This window comes from Abramis brama (genome assembly GCF_963993115.1).
Source record: "Abramis brama genome assembly, chromosome: 10".
NCBI lineage: Eukaryota > Metazoa > Chordata > Actinopteri > Cypriniformes > Leuciscidae > Abramis > Abramis brama.
The window spans coordinates 24,392,412-24,415,511 of NC_139972.1; the positions used below are offsets into that span (position 1 = coordinate 24,392,412).

At 38.2% G+C, this 23,100-nt stretch overlaps 1 protein-coding gene across 1 annotated transcript in view; it reads left to right on the plus strand.

Annotated features, from left to right (window-relative positions):
• The window catches only part of dchs1a (dachsous cadherin-related 1a), a 104,548-nt gene that overhangs the window by 60,881 nt on the left and 20,567 nt on the right, over positions 1-23,100 (plus strand). Inside the window, exons 3-8 of the mRNA XM_084126972.1 lie at positions 17,347-17,535; positions 18,129-18,360; positions 18,780-19,016; positions 19,408-20,448; positions 21,192-21,379; positions 22,198-22,294. Of these exons, the coding sequence (XP_083983098.1) occupies positions 17,347-17,535; positions 18,129-18,360; positions 18,780-19,016; positions 19,408-20,448; positions 21,192-21,379; positions 22,198-22,294 (1,984 nt within the window). The remainder of the gene's footprint in view (positions 1-17,346; positions 17,536-18,128; positions 18,361-18,779; positions 19,017-19,407; positions 20,449-21,191; positions 21,380-22,197; positions 22,295-23,100) is intronic.

Consider the following 23,100-nt stretch of genomic DNA (forward strand, 5'->3'; position numbering starts at 1 on the left):
AAAAGGCCCAGATGTCTTTACTCAAAACTGTGACTTGCCTAAAGTCATTTGAGTGACGAATCACTCATAACAATAGAGCAGGCTGTGACAGAGACTTTGATTTATGAGAAACACAAGGCTCATTGAAAAAGAAATGCTTTTAGACTGAAAAAAGCCACTTCAGTAAAATGGCACAGCAACAGTTGAATCTCATCCCAGCCTGGGATGGGGTTGTGTGGTTCAGACAATCCTCAAGGATTCTGAATTCGTTCTGATGGTTCCACCATAGGATTAGGCTTTAAACAGCACTGTCTCATATTAAGGCTGAAAAATTATATTTGTGCTCGCTGAAAACTTTCCATTGCCGGTTCTCTCCTTTAATAATGAAGATCATTTGCTTTATTTAGAGGCATGAGATATTACATGCACCTAATTACAGAGGCAGATGGAAATAACAAGGTTGTGAAAATTGCATTTTTGCAAAAAATTGAAAGTTTGATGAAATAAATCATTATATGACCATTGATTTGCTTGCTGCATGTCATGGAAGAACATTTGATTTGGAAAAAAAATCATAAAATGGGTAGTGTAACCCAGTACAAATCCACAAGCTGAGTCCTGAAAACTTTTTTCCAAATCAAATATATTTAGGGCCCAAGCCCTGAAAGGGCGAAGGCCCTATTGTTTTCATAAGGATTATTTATTTTATTTTTTTCTTCATTATTTTTTTTTGTTGCCTTTTTTGCCACTTTTGGGGCCCTTAACATGCTCAAAAACTCTTGAAATTTTGCACACACGTCAGAACCTGCGGCCATCAGGGCCGGACTGAAGCTGGTACTCGGGCGTGGCAGGGGGGCTCGACAGCGCCCCCTGGAATGGTGTCCGAAAACTTGGTCCATAAATCAAACACGCTTGCATGTAATAATATGAACCAATTAATTACAAACCAACAGTTACAAAAATCAGTACGTATATTGGTCTCATCGAGCCGGACAACTTTCTAATTTACAGTCATTAGCTCCGACCAACAGGAAGTCAGATATTTTGGTTTGAATGTGGATTTCTTTGCAAAATCAGCCTCTGAATTTTTACCCACTCCTCTTAAGTGGTTTATTTTATTCCCACCAAACTTTTTCAACATGATGAAAATACATTAAAGATGCTAAATTGTGAACGGATTATACATATCTCAAACGGTTTTGCTATGGCGAGGGATTAAAGTAATGTCAAAAATGGAAACACTAAAAGCCTCATATCTTCTAAAAATGTAATTATACACCATTTATTTCTATATAAAATTATACAAATATCAGAACTAAACCCATTTTATTCTTTTTTTTTCAATTTAATAATTGTTTAAGTTTAAAAACAGCCAGAATGTTTTTTTTAGTCCAAAAAATAAATAAATCATGTCATTCATAGTGCTATACTGCCCTCTTGTGTTCAAAATCAGGTAGGCCTATTGTATTTATCTAAAAATATACTAGGTATGTGACGGTGAGAATATTTTACCACCGGTTAATCAACGGGGTTAATCAACATTAATCAATGTTGTGGAATATTTTGAGTGTATCATAAAATAAGAATAAGGTAAGACAAGTAATATTTTCTGTCTTTTATATATATATATACATATATATATATATATATATACATATATATGTATATAAATATGTATATAAATCTAGCTGCGAGCAGCGATGAAGGGCCAAAGCCGGCAGCACCGGCACCCCGGTGCCTTTAGGTAACTAAAGGCACCGGGGTTGCGGTGCCACCGGCTTGGGCCCATAATCGCTGCTCGCAGCTATATTTTATGTTTAAAATTGTGTGTGTGTATATATATATATATATATATATATATATATATATATATATATAATTTAAAATATATTTATTATATATTTATTACATTTAAAATATATTTTAGTAGAAAACTTTTATTTTAAATTATAATAATATTTCACAATATTACTTTATTGTGTGTGTTACCTTCATTTGTATAAACTGATCTAGACGTCTCAACTATCCCATCTCAATGTTGGTATAGACGCCCACATGTGGTACATGCTTGGGTCACACATAAAAGACAGAATGGATAGTGTTTGAGGTGAAAGGTCACAGAGGGGCAGGTGGCCGTTTAGGTGACCTTTGATCGCAGACCTCACATGGCAGTCACACCCACTGACTGATCAGATTATACTTAATTTACCCCGCTTATGCGTCTGTGTAGAAAATCTGCCACAAGGAGTGAATATAAAACATAAATGTGAGCACTTAGCCTTAGCAGTTTGGCAGCTAAATAGTTTTATATCATTAAATGGGTTCATTATTCAGTTCCCTGACATGCCTTATCTGTTAAAAAATAATAAATGGTCAAAAACACTGTCACGTAATATTTATGTATTTCTAAAAGTATTAGATGAGATTGTGGTTTATGTGGGTTAGGGTTATATGAAAAAAAAAAAAAAGTGTGTATATATATATAGATAGATAGATAGATAGATAGATAGATAGATAGATAGATATACACACACATACATTCTAGCAATTATGATTGAAAATGATAATTACTATTTAGCAAATAGCAAAAACTACTTAAGCGAACAGTCACCTTGATATTCATGAGCCAATCTGAAAACTCACAAATCGTTCCTATTCTTCCGTCTGCACGTACAACCAGATCATCTTGGGAATGTGTGATATCACAATCCCCACTTGTGTCCGACACATTCTCTGGCCATGTGCGATCAGATAAATGTTCTATCATTTGATCTGTGATAAATTAGGTTTGACTGTGTGGACGCCCTGGTGTGCCTCAGTTTGTTTATCATAGGGAATTTGTTATCGCCCCTTGTATATACCATTAAGCAACCTAATAAATGATGCAGAGCGCACAGACTTCTTATTAAATAAACTTATGCTGAAGGTTTGTTACACCTCTCACTGCGGGCAGCTCTGAACCTCAGAGGAAGCAGTGTTAAAGCGTACAGTGTGTGACATTCCTCGAAACACACAGCAGAAAACACTAGGCTGTAGATAAGCTTATGTTTGTAACATATGAATCCCGAAAGATTTTAAGTGTCAAAGGTTTCCTCTGAGAAGGATACTGTAATTATCTGCGTCTCAGACTTTTCTCAACAAGAAATTGGATATTTAAGCTTAATTTGAGCAATTTTTTTCAGAATTTTAAAGAAATGGCAAAAGTGTTAAAATTATTAGTGTATGAAAATGAAATAAACTACTTTTATTGAAGCTGACAGAAAGTATAATAGTATATTAATTCATTCAGTCATTCATTCATTCATTTTCTTTGTGAACCTTAACTCTCAAAACAATGAAAAAAGGATGATTTTTTTTTTTTTTTTAAATTGTTTTTGCAGCTAAATAAATAATCTTTAAGACATCTCCTGGATATTGAAGACACAGACCCATAATAACGGTCATATCCTTTTACAATTGAACTCGAAAGTATTTATTGCCATCGTGTACTCATGGCTGACCCTCGGGTTAAGTGCATTTGGCTTCGTTTTTGAAAGACTAGCAGGCAGTTTGTATGTACAAATTCCATATCCACAAGAATCATGAATCAGAATCAGATCTGTTTATTTGAGTATAAGTAGGCCTATACATCAGATGTGGGTCAATGCTTAGGATACTCATCAGTATCAATGGAAGAAAAGCATGCATGTTACTGTGTGTCATCTATACAGACAGAAAACATAAGACAGTGCTACAGAGAAAAAAAAAATATTTCCCTCTAAGTGTAAAATATATGTTAGTGATACTTTTTCATATTTAGAAAATCCCCCTGGAGTGATAATGTGATGGAATGGGAGGATGCTGAAGATTTGAGGATGTTTTATGTAGATCTGGACCAGGATGGGAGAGATGATTATTTTTTTAAATGCCTCAAGATGTGCATCATCTCAGTGTCTCAACTAACTGTGCTGTAAATTAACAGGGGGTGAATTAAGAGATGTAGAGAGTTCGATGGGCTTGTCTAGCTGATTTAGGGTGAAGTGCATGCAAAGCCTAACAGCATTCTCCACCAGTTTGCTCTGTGAACAAAATAAGATGTGTGAAAGCAGTCCTGAAAGGGTTCAAATGGTCAAAATCAGCACCAGTATTATTTTAGCATCAATGTGGTTTTATTTGTAGTTTTAGCTAACTAAAATATGAGCACGATCAGCTGATACTGAGCATGCACGCACTACCGAACGTACAGGTACAGCGGTTCTCGGATCACCGGTACAGAACCGAGAACTGTTTCTTTCGGACACGTTCAGCATACTGAGACATGCATCGACTTTTCCGTTTTGTCGACTGTATAGTAAGGTTTCAGCAGTTCTAAGCTCAGCACATACAGGCCTACTGCTTCAGCGCTTCTCGAGTCAAGAACTGGTTGCAGAAGCGTTCTGGAATCACCAGTACAGAACCGAGATCTGTTTCTTTCGGACACGTTCGATACGGAGAACCGATGAGCTGGAGATACTGAGCATGCGTGATAGCACCGTCTCTGAACCGAACTTCCTTTCGACCAACTGCATGCTGTGCTGATACATGAGCACAGGTGAACCGAGGACTTAAATGAGGGCGAAATGTAAGTTTATTTAATAACAAATAAAATTAAATTAATGAAGATCAGTTTATTCACTTTATAGGCTATCATTTAGACATGTGAAACATCCACGTTTGCTCATCGCCTGTAGGGTTCATTTGCAAAACGTAAATGTAAGAAACTTATCCAAGATGATTATGACGATGATTACTATTATTTAACTGAAGTTATGATTACAAATGCCTTTATTTGAATGTATTTGTATCCGCCGGGATGATAGAATTGACGTCATTACGTGAGGACGTAAAAGAACTGGTGAACCGTTTTTTTTTTAACCGGTTCATTGAAACGAACTGTCCGAAAGAACCGGTTCGCGGAAAAGAACCAGACTTCCCATCACTACTTTTTGTATGACACACAAAAGAGAATATTTTGAATAATGTCTGTGTATTGTTTATTTTTTTTGGTCCATCCAGTAAAAGCCAATGGGGACCAATGTTTTTTTTGTGTGTTTTTTTTCTGGATCCCAACATCGATGAAAATATCATCTTTAGTGTTCCACAGAAGAAAGACTTTCCAGTTTAAAAGATGTTATAATAAAAAATTTTGCTTTAATAACTATCTTTATAAGAAAGACCTGTTTTCATACTATGAATGAAATCCCCCAAGGCAAAAATCCCCATAACATAGAAAAAAATTTCTGGGTTTCCTGGATTTCACAATCCAAAGTCTCCTGCATTGCTTTTGTATTTATCTAAGGTAAGATATATATACCCCAATATAAACATAAGTGTAAAGCTGGCAGGAAGAGTCAAAGGTTGTGCAAAAGATGTTTAAATATTTCATATCTGGAGCGCAGTGGCTGGAAATAGCAGTTATATCTGGGCACCAGCTGTTGTTTCGTAAGAAAACACACTGCATTTCTTTTTTGTTTTCTCACTGAGGAGGCTGTGATCTGCCTGAAGGCTTGTTCTGGACAACAAAAAACAGAATATTTGGTTTATTCATTTCATCACAACACTAAACATTTAGTTTTCCTCACCAGTGATGTAATGTTGACGTCTTCAACCAGCAAGTGCACCTCAACGTCACATGACACATGCTTAACCAAACATAAGATGGTTTGTTTGCTCTGGTTTAAGCTGGTCTAGGTGGTCCCCAGGCCTTGCAGACTGGTTTTTAGCTGGTTGGTCAGATCGTCTCCCAGCCTGACTATCAGCTGGCGATTGTCCTGGACCAGAACTGAACCTGGGCAAGAACCTGGACCAGAACTGAGAGACCATCTAAGACCGCCAATCCTGCTTAGGCTGTTTTTTTTAGCAGAAGATTGAATAATTTGCAGATGATGGAGCAAAAACTCTGTAGGAGTTGAGCCTTGGAGCTTTTGGAGCTCTTCATGAGTGTTAAAAATAGCATTTTGGTTACAAAACCAGAAGTTAACACATACTGTAGCAGAGGCCGTAAACTCTTTCCACCTGTCAATACAGTGAGACTTAGTAACATGAATGACTAAAACATGATCTTAAATAAGAGAGAAAGCATCAAACTGCACAGTTGTTGATGGGCTACATCCGGTTTAATGGATTTATTTGTCAAGAGAATGATTTATGTGTCCCCTCGCGGTGCTATATATGATGTATAGCTTATTTGAATAATATCATTATGCAGTTAACTCAATTTTTTAGGTAAAAGACTACAGTATACTGAAAGACGTGTGCCTGTATTAAGAGTGACTGTTACATAAATTACAAACATCATAATAAATGAGGCTTAAGTTAAATATTTCACAATGCAAACGTACATGCACAAGTTCATAAATGGGTCCATTGATGCAGACGGCTTAATTATTTTATATCTGAGAAGCGAGGTTTCATTTTTTAAGCGTTCAAACGCATTTGCAGCTGTGCTCGCCTTGAACATACAAATGTGCATTAGTCACCTCATCTATCATAACGTTCACCACCCAGATTCGTGTCACACCTTATAATATGCCAAACATTAATACTTTCCAAGCTTTAAGAAACTGGGAATCTCTGTTACATGTTTTTTTTATTACAGGATGTCTACCGACTGTAATCCTTTTGGCCCAAACAGATTCTGTTTTTCTGTTTTGCTTTTAAAAGCAAGTCCACTGTCATTTTTCACAGAGGTCATTATTCCTCTAGTGACAGTGTGTAGGCTTCTAAATGAATAGCCTGTTTACTTGCGCAAACAAGTGCCAGCAAAACCGAAGAAATTGATCTAAACAGTCTCTGGCCTGTGCCGTCTCCTTCACTAAACTGTGTGTTTTCCTACACTCGACCCCGGCTTGAACCGGAGGAGGAATGACCTCCGCCGGGACCGTCCCACTGCTCTAAAAACAGAAGTCTGAGGGCTGCGGCCCAGAGCGTCGTAGCACGGTTTGGCACACGCCGGTAACCAGCCCCAGCGGGCCTCACAGAAAGCCGTGTTTATCGGCCAGTGGCACGGGCCTATGTGTGTTTATAGGGACGGCTCCAGAGAGCTGATATTAGCTGTGTGACCTAAACAGTTATTTTAAAGCGATAGCGTCCAGCCACGCCACACACAATAACGCCACTCTATATTGAATGTTGCTGGTTCAACTCTTAAACTGTTTAGGGGTCGTCCTATACTGTAATCCAACATATATTATTTTTGAGATAAAAAGAAGTGGAAAAAAAATGATGGACAGGCAGAATAAAAGAACTATAGAAAGGGTAATGGGAAATTTTCTTAATGAAGGACAAGAAATACCAGACATTATATGAGACTTTAAAGCTTTTTTAAAGAATATGGTACTTTATCTATTTTATATATATCTCACAAATCACATTCTCTACAGATAATGTAAAAATGTAGCAACTTTCAATATAGAGGGGCTTTATTGTGTGTGGCGTGGCTGGATGCTATCGTTTTAAAATAACTGTTAATAATAATATATTATTATTATTATATATATATTTTTTTTTAGATTGACTTTTTATATATTTATTTATTTATTTTTATTTATAGTTTCAGTTTTCATTTATTTCCAGTTAGTGATTTTTAGTGCTTGAACTTATTCGCATGTTCAGTTTAATTTTAACATATAATATTTATATTTTATTTCAGTTAAGCAGAATGTTTTAATACTTGTATTATTTGTTAACAATATTAACTCTGATATGTTCGTTATGAATATATTGAATATATTAAATTTCATAATTTGGATTTTTGTTAGCTGTTGGTACTTAATTTAGCTTTCATGCTCAATTCATATACTGCACACATTGATTTTTCATGCCACGTTAACGGTGTATGACTATATATTTGAGATGTGAATATATTTAAAAGAATGTTTCAACTGTTTTTGTCCATGTTATCAAAGTCAGTTAGGTCTTAAACAACATTGGACTCTATAGTATGGACAAAAAACAGACATTTTTCAAAGAAGTCTTCTTTTGGGTTTCACAGAAGACAGAAACCAAAACCAAATGGGCTTTTAAACAGAAATGCTGTGTAAATAGAAGTTTCCATTCCCATACTATGCAGCAAATATGAACTCGGTGTGCCAGTTTGTGATGAGCTTGAGGCAAGCAAGTACTTTGCTCTCCAGCAGAGACTGTGATTAAAGCCTAGTGAAATTAAAGAGCATGTTTGTGAAGTGTCTCCTGGGTCCCTGCGCAACAGTAAAGCACCTTTCCATTATCATCTGTATGTAGACCATGAAGTGCCTGCAGCCACAGAGGGAGAGAGAAAGAGAGAGAGAAAGCGTTTACTTTGTTCCATGTTGGGAGCTTGTTGGACACTGTTTCAGAGTGTCATGTACAAACAATGGAATTACGCTGAGATCATTCTGACATTTTGATGAGATCTTGTGGATTTTTATGATCTGAATATTTCTATTCAATCAGAAGAGAATAGATATACACAGTATTTTGAGCTTAGAGGTTTGTGCATGTGGAATGACACATTGTGTGTTTGAGTTCATCTTGTCATTTTTCTGATCTAGTTCTCCTTGTTTCATGTCTCCCCTCTTACTGTTTCTAGCAATAAAGTGGCAAATTTCAATCAACAGGTATTTCAAACTACATTTTTACATTGTCTGTAGAGAATGTGATTTGTGCTTGCCCAAAACTTGCGAACACAATTATAAAACTTTCTGTGAGGTTTTTACTGTGTTGTTATGCAGTTTCTTGGGAGTTCTGGATGGTTGCTAGGTACCAAATCCAGGAGTTTAGTGCCAACTTTCATCTCACAATGTGGGACGAATTATATTAAATGGTTAAATGGTAATAGGTTTGTTCAAAAGTAAGAGCAATAGTGGTGCTCACCATAGTGATGCCATGTATTATGTGTTTGATGACAGCTGTAAAGTCAAAACAACAGATCTTTTATAGAAGATCTTTTTTTGATTGAAATGTTTAAATGCATACTTTACTTGGCAAGTTTATGGTTTCCTTTAAACTCATAATAGCAGTTGTTCAATAAATATAAGATCAATACCACAGAGGCATGGGCCTAATTTTTGTGGGCATTGTTGATTTTGTTTGTTTTCTCATAAATATATGCTTTGAACGTTGATTTACAAATTGGAAGCAACCATGAACAAATCAAAGACATCTGGCTGCGAAAACAGCATTAAAAGACTGAGTGCAGGAGAATGGCTATTAGCTTTTGCCTTGAGGACATTTATGAGTGATGTGGCCAATGACTCCTACTGACCACGTCTAAATAGACATTTCACTGAAAGCAATATATCTAGCAGTCAAATGATGTGGACATACTGTCAAGTCCACTAACATTCCATGTGTTTTCATGTAGGCAACAGAAACTTTTACCACATTCATACTTTAAAACACTGACCATACTGCATTTAACCCGTATAAAAGCCGTGCTTTCTGACTTTTTCAAGGAGACCATGCAAAGGCCACAATGTATCGGAAAAACCCTGGTGTTCTCTGCAACTGGCCTTTCAACAACCCATCCGACACTGGTGCCAGGCGGCAGGGCTGCGGGTGGAATTTGCTACCGTGTGCGTGTTGTGTTTGTGCATGCAGTCCTGCGAGGGAGTTATTGACCAGCAGAGCGGTGCCATAAGCCACATCAGTACCGTTAGATCCCATAGCGGGCATGGTTCGCATTATTCCGTCTCTGCTGACGTCCCTTCAGCATCCCACTAAACTCTCAATGCAGTTCATCTGGGTTCGTTCAAGTTTCTGAAAAGCGGAGCTGGTTTACAGCTTCAAAGGCAATAATGGTCACCAGTATGCCGGAAATACATAGCCAAAGCTATTTGTTTCGAAATTTGGCCCATTTTTCTAAATGAGTGTGGTAAAAAAAAGAAGCTTTTTTAATGCTTTTATTTTTTATTATTTTTTTATTTTTTATTCTATGCACGTATTATAACATCAATGTCCACATCCGCTTTCAAGTTGTCCAAAATAATCACCTTCTAATATTCTCATGATTTTGCCATTTCCTTTTCTGTATGAAAAATAACATGGCTCTTTTATGCTTTCACACACACAAAAAAAAAACATGTCTCTTACTGTATGTGGCATTTCAAAAATAACCAGTGAGGCCATTGAACTGACAGTGATTGGGACTCCAGCATAGAGCTTATTCTGTAAGGCGTGATGGGGTCAGTGCAAAGGGTCACCAGGCTTACATTTCCAGAGGTGCTTTTGGCATGTTTATTGTTCCTGTTAAAATGACCACTGGAAACGCTTGGGCTTTAAATTCTCATGGGTAAAATTTGTCAGAGGTGGCACGAGTCTTAGTTTTGTTAGGTTGGCTTCCTGTTCACTCTGAGCTTCAGTAGACCTTAGGGGTCACTGGTAAACACAGTCAACTCTTAAAAACATCTTATACAAGTGGATGACCTGCCTGTAAAAAGATTATAATCAAAAGCAATGATCTGTCTGCTATATGCGTACTAAAGCATTGAACCCAAGATGAGAGATGCAGTGTTTGCGTTCTTTGTGCTATATTTGGGTTTTGACTGGTGTATATTAAATTTATATATTTTTTATTTATTTATTTGGGATGTAGCACATCATCCATATGGACTATTTTTATTAACCTAATGGTCATGCTCATTATGGATTGTCATTGTATAGAAAGAGCTCGATGTTCCACGGAAAAAAATAACCTTTGGAACATCCTGAGGGAGAGTAATTACTGACAGAATCTTCATTTTCAAGTCTTTAATTTGATCTCTTGACTAAACTGCTCGGAGATTGTCAACACATCAATGTTTACTCAAATACATTTTCAAACATTTATTTGACTGTCGAGTTCTCTGAAAGCATATCAAGTTATTATTACCCAGAGTCCATTTTGAGCTCATTACTCCTCTTGCAGCCATTGACCCCTCTGTCTCTGCTTCTCCTCGCTGAGATCCCCAATCTATCACTTTTCGCTGTACATATTTTGATGCCTTAATCACCTCCAGCTGTGAGGGCCAGATGAAAGACAAGCACTCACAGTTATGGAGAGATGAGAGAAAAAGGGGAAACCATACTCTATAGTCCCTTTGCACCAGTCCTCCTGGTGTCATTAGTCCTCTTTATGCTGAATTGGCCGTCCTGTGATCTTCTGCCAAAAATCTGCACCTTACCCCGGCCGCAAGTACCTGCTGCTACCCCTCCCCGTCACCGTCAAGGCCAGAGATGAAAAGCTCAAAGCTGTGTTATTTTAGAAACCAACACCTTTCAAAAGTCTTCCAACCCCAATATTTACATCCAAAACTCAGGCCTTTACACCATACCTGACATAAATTGTGGTTGACTACCAGAATGCAAGTCTGCATCTGATAAAAATGTGAAACAAGACCAGTCGGTGTCAATCCAAGACTTTTTGACCCTTTCTGGACATTTCCTGATGACAGTGTCCTGGCGGGCGGCTCGTACCGGCACAGCTCCTAGGATGAAGCCAAGCTTCCTTGCATGAAGAAATAATTAGGGTGCTCAGTGATCTTGACATGTATATGATGTTTTACAGGCATCCCATTATACTGCAGATCCCTTTTAATGGACATCTGGAGAGTGCCGCATGCTTCACAGATCTGGAGGAGCGCTCCGATGATGTCATGCTGATCCATTACTCAAAGAAAATATGTACAAGAGATGTTTGCTAATATGATATCGCCATACTACGGCCATTGACAGCTTGTTCTTTGGTGTAAAGTTGCAGTAGATGCAGGTCACGGTGACTTTGGGGTTTCTGCCAGCCACTTGAAAGGGCGTCATAAAATGTACGTAGAGAATGCATCTGGTATGTTTCATAACACGTGTCTGTGTTATGTTATTAGCTGTTTTTGTCCAAATGGACATCCATTGGTGATTGTTGAGCAATGCAATGAGTGAATGTAGTGAATCTGTTATGTTTTATGATTTTGACAGCATATTGGAAGATGTGAGAAACAGAAGTATTTAAAGGGATTGTTCACCCAAAAATGAAATGCTGTCATAATTTATTCACCTTCATGTCATTTTAAACCCATATGAATTTCTGGAACATAAAAGGAGAGAATTCAGAGAACATCTGTGAATTTAATACAATGGTACATCCATCCATCCATCCAGTGGTAATTTTGGGATGGAAACGCTGCTTTATTTGTAAATATTTTTGTGATATTCTGATTTTCACATAAAATAAATTTGCAACTTGGAAGAAAAAATAGCTATTGTTCATGCTCGCTAGTAGATTTGTGTTTCTAGTCTCGGTCTTGAACAGGCAAGACATGTCAAATGCTTCAGCTCTGTAGCTGTAATGAGCCGGAGGGATGTGCGGCTTTTACTCGGCCGCCGGTCAGGAGGGCCAGAAAGTAGTAGGAGGTATCCAGTTTCCCCCTCTTCCTCAGCTCTCTGAAGTAATGCCAAGAAGAGAAAGAAAGAGAGCGATCTCTCAATAAACAGCTGTAATAACTCATAGCATGTCCTTCAATATATCAGTCCATGTCTTTCTGTCACCTTTCCCTGCTGTCTGTCAGTTGCACACATCTCTTGACACTTCCATCTATTTTCACTCAATGCCTGCTTTCATATTTGTATTTATCCATCAGTCAGTGTTTGTGCGTGTCCTCCCATGGGTTTGGGAATCGTCCATCAGTGTGCTGTTTTTGTCTGTCTGAAGTCATGTGATGTGAATGATAGCCTCAATAAAATGCTGTATTGAAATTATTGGGAGCAAAGTATGTTTATGGTGTGCTTGGCTTTGTCTGTAAGTATCCTTCTGAGAAAAGAATGTGCTGTTTTCTGTTTGATCTCTTATCTCCCCCGCTATGGAATGAAATGAGATATAGCACCAGATTGAAAATATGAAAGCCATATTGTGGATTATACTGAGAGACTCTAGATTTTAGACAGGAGTTTTATCCTGTATTTAAACACTTTTGAACTAGAGGCCTTAGTTGGTTATTTTTTCCCCCAAATTTAAACCCTGTCATTTCACTCTTATATCTAGAAATGTCTATAACTTTCTTTCTTCCATGAAAAAAAGGAAATATTTTGCATTTGCTCTTTTATAGTTTCCAAACTAATCCATTGCTTCCATATGTGGAACTTGTTGCAAGTTTCTGCAACATTGAAATAAAAATAACCATTGCTTTCGGTCAAAACTCTGAACATTAGCTGCAAAGAAGATTCTTGAAGCTGAGCTTTTCTTTTGCGTGAGATCATGCTGTTTCAGTTGGATCACTCTGTAGGTTTCTTGTTATTTAAGTAAAGTCCCCACTGTACGCTCTCCATGTCATGTTTGTATTAGAGACGTCCAGATGGGTCCAAATGACCCCATTGCCAAGTTACACCAACTTGCTGCCTTGTACTGCTGTTATTTGGGGGGTTTGTCTGTGTTCGGGTGATGTAGTTTGTGATATCTTTGGTTTTATGTTTATTGATGTCTTCACTGAGAAGATCAGTAGTACAGAACGGGTCTTACAAAAGTGTTTGTCAAACAGACTCTGATTGGCTTGTTAGCAAGTTCACAAACTGTTCTGTCGACTGCAATGTTTAGTTTGGCTGCGAAAGCTTCCTGATCAGATGGTTTGGTCTTGAATTCTGTAAGATGGTTTGTTTGACTAGGAACGTGCCACAGATTTAGATGAAGCAGTCCTGAATTCTGAATGAACTACACTTAGCAAATCTACACATCTTGCATTGTTGTTGGATCATAGATATTAGACATAATTTGCATGGAAATTGTCCCACGGAACAGTTTCAAAGTCCTCTATCAATCACTGTTCCATGCAATACTGTGATCATATGGCCAACTTACAGGTAACCTTGAGTCAGTGGTTTGTCGACAGACATTTTACAGACATCCAAGTAATAGTTTTGCATGTTCATTCCAAGGTGGTCAATTTACAAATCAAAAACTTCATTATCATACCCAGCATTTCCTTTTGGGAAAGCATCAGCCAGGTCCCTTACCCACTAAATGAGCTGTGTAGCCTTGAGGAAACCCAATGCAGTGAAACCAGATCCCTTGCATTAGCACAAACTAACGAGAACTGGACAAGCTTATTCTTTCTCCCTATTAGTCTTGTATTCGCTTACTTGAATGTTTCTTTTTCTCCCCTAAAAAAGGAGTCAAGAGGAATGGTGGGTGAACCACAAAACTCCACAAGTTAGCATTGGATTCCTTTGGCTTGTTCTGCAGTTACAGTTCGCCCAGCCAATGTCTCACTTGGCTCGTTCAGGGCGGTTCGCATCTTTCACTCACACATGGAGAGAGAGACGAGGGAACTGTAAGAGCTGCAGAACGTGTCCAATATTCTCACTCTTGTCTCACTTTCACACTTTGGAAATAAATTATGGATGACGATTAAATCACACTCAACATAAACACCAAACCTCTGTTTGTTTGAGCATCCTTACGTCGGGCTCAACCAATAGTGTGAGTTTTGGGGCGGCACTGTCTGTTTGTCCAACCTATTGCAGATGGGGAGAATATGTTTGAATGTTTGTAATTCACTTTGGTGGTTCACATTTTAACTTTTTTAGACAACTGTGATGTAATATATGTAGCTTTTGAGATTATTCAAGAAATTTATTAGGTGAAATTCAATTTTTGAGGTCATCTTGTGCATTGTGCACAGTTGGCGTGTCTTGAGTCTGCGTGTCTCCATGAGTTACGGTGAGGAAAAGCACAGAGGATTTAGCAGAGATTTTGAGAAAGCAGCTCAAGCACACTTTGACCCACTTATGATTCAGTCAAGATTGAGATTCCACTAAACTTCTTATGAACTGTTATTGTACTGGCAAAGGCAACCTGCTTCTTAAACAGTACATCTCCAAATCCCTCGGCTCCTCCGCGTGCGTGTGTGTGAACACGTACATGCTCTTTGTTTTGTTTTTTTTGTATGCATGCACTTTAGGTGCCCCCTTTAGGACTCGAAAAGACAATCATTCAATCAGTCATCATGATTACTGGCATCTCACCACATATTCAAACACACTCTAGAAATTATGAGCTTGGGTTTCTCCCCATTTTTGAGAAGCCACTTTATTTAAATCCTTTTTTGTTGGAGAGATGGAAAAAGAAACTCAATCCCTCTTCTGGTTTCAGTCTTCTACCTTTGAAGGGTTTACATGCTTAATACGGATTGTTTTCTGCTGTCTTATTACATGTACCGTGCATATAGTCAACCTGACAGATGTTTGAGTACAAATATATGATTTCTTATGGTGACCAACTTACTTCCTTTTCTCATACATCTTCCATTCAATAGCTGCTACGAACAGCGCAACGACCGAGAGGAAATATTTATCTTACAGTGCTGCTTTGGAGCTCTTTATTTAAACTATATTGAGACCCACAAGTCCCCCAGACATTTCCCTGCTTTCTCTGCTCAAGCCAGGCTTTCATGGAAAATGGCTTTGTCCATGAAGCAGATCCTTGGTCAAACCACCCTTCCACGGTTTGTTACCTCAAACTCTCGCTGTTCAGGCCTCAGGCGTCCAACTTCTGTCAAGCTATCGTGAAGGGAATAAGGATAGGTAGTGTGGTATTTATGAATATCATGCCCCCCCTCCTGCTCGGTTGTAAAATGTCAGGGTTTGCTTCAGGGCCTTGGATGGTTAAAAGGTGGAACATCTCTCCGCTGTGGGCTGGAACTTCTTGTATTCATGATGATTATTTTTCCTACACTTGCTCCACAGCCTCTGCCAGGACCCGATCTCAGACTCGGATGCCCTCATCTCAATGCCATTAGAATCTGTTACAGCCGTCATCCACTCTAGACGGCTTATGGTCAAGGTGTAATGTTGTTTGAGAGTAAATTTCAGACGCTGAAGCAGTATTTTTCCTTTTATTTGATGAATAAGAAGCTGGATAGAAAGTCATTTCGCTTTCCGTGTTTGCATTGAATGGCAATTAATTTTCTCCCACATAGTCATCACCTCTATACAAGTCTCTTTCTGTCTGTCTCTCTCTCTTCATTTGTTTATCTGTCTGTCGTTCTCTCCTGAGCTGTTCGCTGTGGCTGGGAAAGTATTTATGTCTGCAAGCTGCCAGTAGCTTCCCTCCTCTTGGCTTGGTTGATCAAACCCAACTGTAGCCGAAGAGCTCTCCATGTGCTCCCTTAGTTTACCGCAGTATATGTACCTGCTGCAGAGCACCAGAGCTGTGTTTGAGTGCCATGGGCTGTGAACCAAGTCAGATAAATGTGTTGTGGTATTGCTCAGTGGAGTCTCAGGTTTATTTGTGACAGGAAACTGCTGAGTGGTCTTGGAATATGGACATTTAAATTAAAACTACAGCTGGGGAGTATATTGAATAGTCACAATATTATTAATGAATATTAATTTTATAATTCAAATATATAATTAAAAATATTTCTATATTTTAATAATTATAACTATGATTATATATTATTATATTCTTTTATTATTATATTTATAATAAAAATAATTGTATAGGCTAGTTTTTTTTTTTCTTTCTTTCTTTTCTTCATTCAACACTGAGTATTGCAGTAAGGTTAATGCACTTTTTATTTGGACATTATGTTTCCTGTTTATCACATCATTTGATGTTTCACAATCTGTCTTTGGCTTGCAATTTTCGAATATGACAGCATTTAAGACTGATGTTTTAATATATAGTTTTATGTTTTCAACTTTTATGTCTTAACTTATGTATTTAACAGTCTCTCATTTCAATTTCAGTAGCAATGTTTCATTTCTGTTAATCAGTTCAAGTGGTTTCAATGAACTGATTTTAAATTAAGATTCAATTATTTGTTTGCATTTGTACTCAAAGTCTCTTTGAGACACTTTATGTACCTAAATGTTTTGATTAAAAATATGTGTAGGTAAATATTGATGTTTATGTTCAAACTATTATCAGTTTGGTGGATTTAAATGAAAATTTAATATAATTTTCCAGTGTTTTTTATTTTTTTATTTTTTTACAGTAAACAACATGACTTCATTATTTTAAAGTAGACATTTTTATTATGCTTTACTCTTTTTACATTTTTAATTTAATTGGCAACAGTTTGTTAAAAAAAATATTGTTCACAAAAAATATCACCCTTTTAAATGATTTCCGAGCAAATACATAAATATGTATATCGGATACCATCAAAGGGCTGAAAATATTGAGATTTTATTTTTAACCTACCCCAAAAAAAGGGATATTGATACTTATATAATTATTCCTACTGAGTTTAGAAACAATTACTAGTTAACATGAACAAAGATCAGGACCTGTGATTAAATCCCATTGAACCATGGTCCCAAACACTAAAAGAGTCTGGCTTCTCTGCTTAAGCTTTTTGTTACATTTGGCTGAACTTTAATCTAATGTGTTCTCTCTTCTTCCAGGTTACAGCTACTGATGCTGATGGTGGGTCTTTTGGCTCCATCTCCTACTCTCTGGGATCTGGTCCAGGCTCAGTAACCCCATCTCAGTTCACCGTTGGCAAGCACAATGGACAGATCTGTACTACCACCAGCCTGGATCGTGACCAGGGTCCAGCCAACTACGACTTCACCGTTACAGCTGTGGATGGGGTGAGTGTCTCAAGCAGCCACATCCCTCATCAAATATGACTGGACTGTTTTCAGAGGTGCAGTAAATTATGTCCATTTTGGCCTCAAGTGAAAAAAAATTGCATGCATAGTAATTCTTCAGTAGTGGTTTAGCATCTTGTGCCTAAGTAATACTTTAAAGCATACTTAAATACTTTAAAGGAAATTTCAGCAGACACATTAAAGCGCTCTGAGGCAGCTGGGCCCTAAAGAGCACCATCTTGTAATATTTAATAAGTTGGGGCTTTTTCCTGACATGCCATTTGCTCCATATGGGATGCCTGGCGAGCAAGATGTTTTGCGACAAGAACCGTATCCCATGTGTACATTGTCCCCTCGGCAGATTGCAGTTCTCAACAGGGAATATAATCAATCTACTTCCTCCCCTCGCAAATGTTAACTCCGTAATTTTTGGACTTTTTTGACTACAGATATTTAAGGGGATGTTTTCTGTTTCTTAAGATTTTTAAGCCTGTTATGTAGCCAGCCTCCATCAGTTGGTTGTATAATTTATTATCTAGTTAGATTTGATTGTATATTCACCATTAAAGCAAGTGTTAACCGATTTATTCTAGGGTGGACTAAGTTCAGTGGCATACGTGCGGGTGGACCTGATAGACATAAATGACAATAGACCAGCGTTCTACCCTCTGAGCTATGCAGTGAGCCTGAGTACGCAGAGCACCCCAGGGACCTCCGTCCTGAAGGTGACTGCTCATGACCCAGATGCTGGGGAGAACGGCAGAGTGACGTACCGTACTGTACCTGGAGGGAGCTCACCTTTCTTCACCCTCAATAAAGATACTGGTGAGAAGATTAAATCTACCCTCATTTAAAGTTCAAAGTACAAATTCAAGGACCATAATCAGTGCACTTCAACATTAGCCACATTTGCTATCATATACAAGATTTTAAAACCATATAAATATATTTTTAGATCAGTAATTTATTTATTTATTGTTTTTTAAAGAAGTCTCTTATGCTTACAGGATTCTTTGATTATTTGAAAGTTCAACAGAACAGCATCTATTTGAAATATTGTAACAATAAAATGCATTTACTGTCTCTTTAATGTGTCCTTGCAGAATAAAAGTATTAATTTCTTTAAAAATAAAATGATCCCAAACTTTTGAATCGTGTGGATTTCAGGGTGTTCAGAATGGTTTGATGTATTCTGATAACTTTCAATTTAATAGAAACATTTATTTTGGTTGTGCATTTCCCAGGAGTGATTTCACTGTCACGCGCTCTACATGGAAAGGCAAACTCAGTCATTACGATGGTGGTCTCAGCCCAAGATGGTGGGGGCCTTACCGCTCCAATCAATGCCAGGGTCAACATCAGCATAGTGGCAGGACTGGTTGCACCCCCTGTGTTTGAACAAGCTCAATACTTTTTCTTGGTCTCTGAGGATGCCCTGCGTGGAACACAAGTTGGAGTTGTGCGGGCCAGCACTAAGAATGGTGGGTGAGCTAATCTCAGAGGTTTTTCAGTCCCGCCCCTTTGGTCATAAAAATCCCAATTCAACATGTTTAAACACACAAAATAGACTTCAGTGCATACCCACATTTATCAGTCACGTTGGACTGTGTTCAAGTGCGCTGACAGATGTCTTCTGGCTTTTTTCTCCTTGGTGCACCACTTGTACAAATAGGCATTGAACAATTGTACATACCTCATTTACAATCAACATTAATCATTGATTCTGTTTCACCACTTGTTTTTTTTAACAATTTGCTTTGGATATTTGAAGCACTAAATTCTGGCTCATGTGTTGAAAAATAACTCTTTGTCTTGTTTTCTTGCTACACTGTGAATTGATGTGTCTCTGGCCATTTCCCTCTTGGTTCTCAGGTGTCTTGAAGGATATATCCTACACTATTAGCTCTGGTGACCCAATGGGCTACTTCACTGTGGATTCAGAGACTGGGGCCTTGAGAACAAGCTTGCCTCTGGATCATGAAGCCCAACCCAGCTTGAATCTGGAAGTCCAGGCGCACTGCGGTAACCCCCCGGCCTTTGGCCAGACTAGGGTACGAATTACAGTGTCCGACGTCAATGACAATGCGCCCGTCTTCTTGCCCTCATCCTCCGAGTCATTGATTTTACCTGAAGACACACGGATGGGTACAGTGGTCTACAAGGTCCAAGCAGAAGACCGCGATTCTGGACCCAATGGTCTTCTGAGTTTTGACATTTTTAGTGGCGGTGCCCAGAGAACCTTCAGCATTGATCGCAATAGCGGGCACATCCGCCTTATTGGCGGTTTATCGTACGAGACCATACCCCGCTATGACCTGCAGGTGATTGCCAAAGATAGCGGCGCACCTCAGCTAAGTTCTACCTTCACCCTGGTCATCCACGTTCAAGCCGAGAACAGCCAAGGTCCCATGTTCGATAGCCTCACGTATCGAGTAGAGCTGAAGGAAAGCACACCTCTCAACACACGCTTCCTGCAGGTTCGTGCAGTAAACCGAGATGGCGGCATCACCGCTGGACCATCTTCTACGTCTTCCACCCCACTAGCCTACCACCTGCACCCAGACGGTGATGCTGCAGGGTTTGGCATTGTGTCCGAAAGCGGCTGGCTGTTTGTGAAAAGTGCTTTGGATAGAGAAGCCAAGGAGATGTACCTGCTCACTGTACTGGCCACGTCAGGCAACGGACAGCTGAAGAAGACGGGTAGTGCCACAGTGCGTGTGTCAGTGATGGATGAAAACGACAACACCCCACGATTTACCCAAGAGAGAGCATTCTTGGCATTGCGCGAGAACCTGCCGACAGGCACTGGTTTCGGCCGAGTGTCTGCCAGCGATCGAGATGCTGGTCTCAATGGTCGGTTGAGCTACCGCCTGCTCCATCTGGATCACCACTTCCAAATCAACTCCCACACAGGTGAGAATCAAATATGGCAGACAGTCCAACAGACCAAAACAACTTTGAGTGACAAGGTCAACTTGGCACCTACACAAGTTCTCTTGTGGTTTGTGGTATCATTTTTGTCTGTATTGATTAAGGATGTCCAAAACTACATATGTTCAAATTTGACCAGTTGGTGAGTTGTTTATGAATTAGTTAGCTATTTGGTCTTGAGTAAGCACTGTATAATTTGGCTGGTTTAGGGTCATGTCAATTAGCATTTCTTAAAAGTTAAGTAACAGCTTTCTAAAGAGACGTTTAGCATGCTGACAGTTACTGAAAGTTAGCATGCTGACTGACAGATATTCAGCTAATAAATAGATAAAATAATTACTATAACCTTCAATTTCAGAAAGCTATAGATCACAATCTTCACAAAAAAAGTTATTTTACTGATTGTTAGCATGCTGTCTTAGAAGTTTTACAACTGCTAACATAAAGCTAAAACAAGAAAATCTATATAAACTAGCCAACCTCAGTAATCCATTAGTCAGTTGTTGAATGGCTAGTTGACTATTCTGAACCCTCCTTAATGTGGAGCTGTTGAGCATACTGGACATCACACAGCTCCAGACTTCTGGCAGCTTGCTAACTGTGGGGGACCTTCTTGTTGATGTCAGGATGTGCCATCTGTGCCTTCTGCCACTGACATTTTCCTCTGCAGTGAAATAGTTTCTCACTCTTTTTCTGTGTTTTCCATCTGTCCTGCTCTTTTAAAGGTGAGATAAGCACAAAGGTTTCCATGGACCGTGAACTTCAGTCCAGCTACCAGCTCATTGTGGTGGCTCAGGATGGTGGGACCCCTGCACGCAGCGCTACAGGCACTGCTTTCATCACGGTTCTGGATGAGAATGATAATGCACCCTCCTTCAACCATGCTCAGACAGGAAGAGAGCTCTTTCTGCAGGTATGAGAGCTAATATTAGCTTCATAATCCTCAGAGCTATATCTTCTAGAATAGAAAAACTGTACATTTATAATTTTTTTAGGAGTTCACTAGCATGTAGATGCTTTAAAGCTAATACACATGGACTAATAGCAATAAAACTTGAATTTGATTTTTTGAGATATTTTAGATCTTGCTAAGCTGATGAGATTTCTTGAAACAAGGCAAATTTGTTCAAAAGAAATAACTTTACTATTAAAAAGTTTGGCGTCAGTAAGAAAACAAATGAAAACCTTTATTCAGCAAGGATGCATTCAGTTGTTTATAAGTGACAGTAAAGACATTTGTAATGTTACAAAATATTTCTGTTTTAAATAAATGTTGTTCTTTTGAACTTTCAATTCATCGAAGATGAATAAAATCACGGTTTCCACAACAATATTAAGCAGCACAACTGTTTTCATCATTGATAATAGTAAGAAATGTTTCTTGCGCACTAAATCAGCATATTAAAGTTATTTTTGAAGGATCATGTGATGCTGAAAACTTGTGTAATAGCTGCTGAAAATTCAGCTGTCATCGCAGGAAAATTACATTTTAAATACGTTAAAATAGAAAACGGTTATTTGAAATTGTTTTTTATCAACTAAATGCAGACTGGGTGAATATAAGAAAAAAAAAAACAATTTTAAATCTTACCATCCCCAAAGCTTTGAATGGTAGTGTACTATATGTTCTAACATTTCTACACAGACTACTACATTTGGAAAATTATACAGATTTTATAAATAGTTGTGAGCTGCATTGATTAAAAAATGTTAACTGAAATCTCTATACAGGCGCTAGAAGGTCAACCATCTGGATTTCTACTGGGAACCATTCATGCAAAAGACCCTGATGAAGGAGAAAATGGAACTATTTTCTACTCTATGTCTGGTAAGAACGATGCATAAGTGAATAAATCAATTAATCAAAAACATCTTGTAACCACATGCAAAGTTTACAACGATAAGCATTTTGTCTTGACTACTGAACATGAAACTGCTATGCAAAATGACACAGTCCCAGCTAATCAAAGGATATTTAATGGTAAATGTGCTGTGAAGAGACATTTCAGACCAATGAGATTTGGACGGGACGGGGTGGGGTTACCCATTGTGATGCCACTCAAATAGAAAACAAACACTTAACAAAATGATTAATTCCGTTGCAGCTGATTTAATAAAAAAAAATGTTAAGATTGCACTGCATACTGATACTTTAAAAGTATGCTGGTACCAAAAATACATCATACCTGACCCATGCGATAATATTCCGCTGTTTATCAGTTTAGGCAGTGTGACGTGAAGTGTAGAAGGTAATTTACTGAATTTGACACATAACTATTTCATTCTGTATTAATTAAATCCAGACGGGATCTCTAACAACACAGGATGGTCTATCCAATCATTCTTTATCTGGTTAGGACCAGTGTTGGGGGTAATGCATTAAAAGTAATGCGAGTTACATAATCAGATTACTTTTTCACGTAACTAGTAAAGTAACACATTACTTTTAAATTTGCAACAATTTATTTGTCCAAGTAAGTTACTTTTTCAAGTAAGTAACGCAAGTTACTTTGTTTTCCCATGTATTGACTGACAGCTCTCCGTTCCCCATGTTGAGAGAAATCCGGAGTGAGATGCAGAGGCATTGTGTGTGAACATGATGCTTATTGTAGTTCTAGATTGAATGTGAGCATT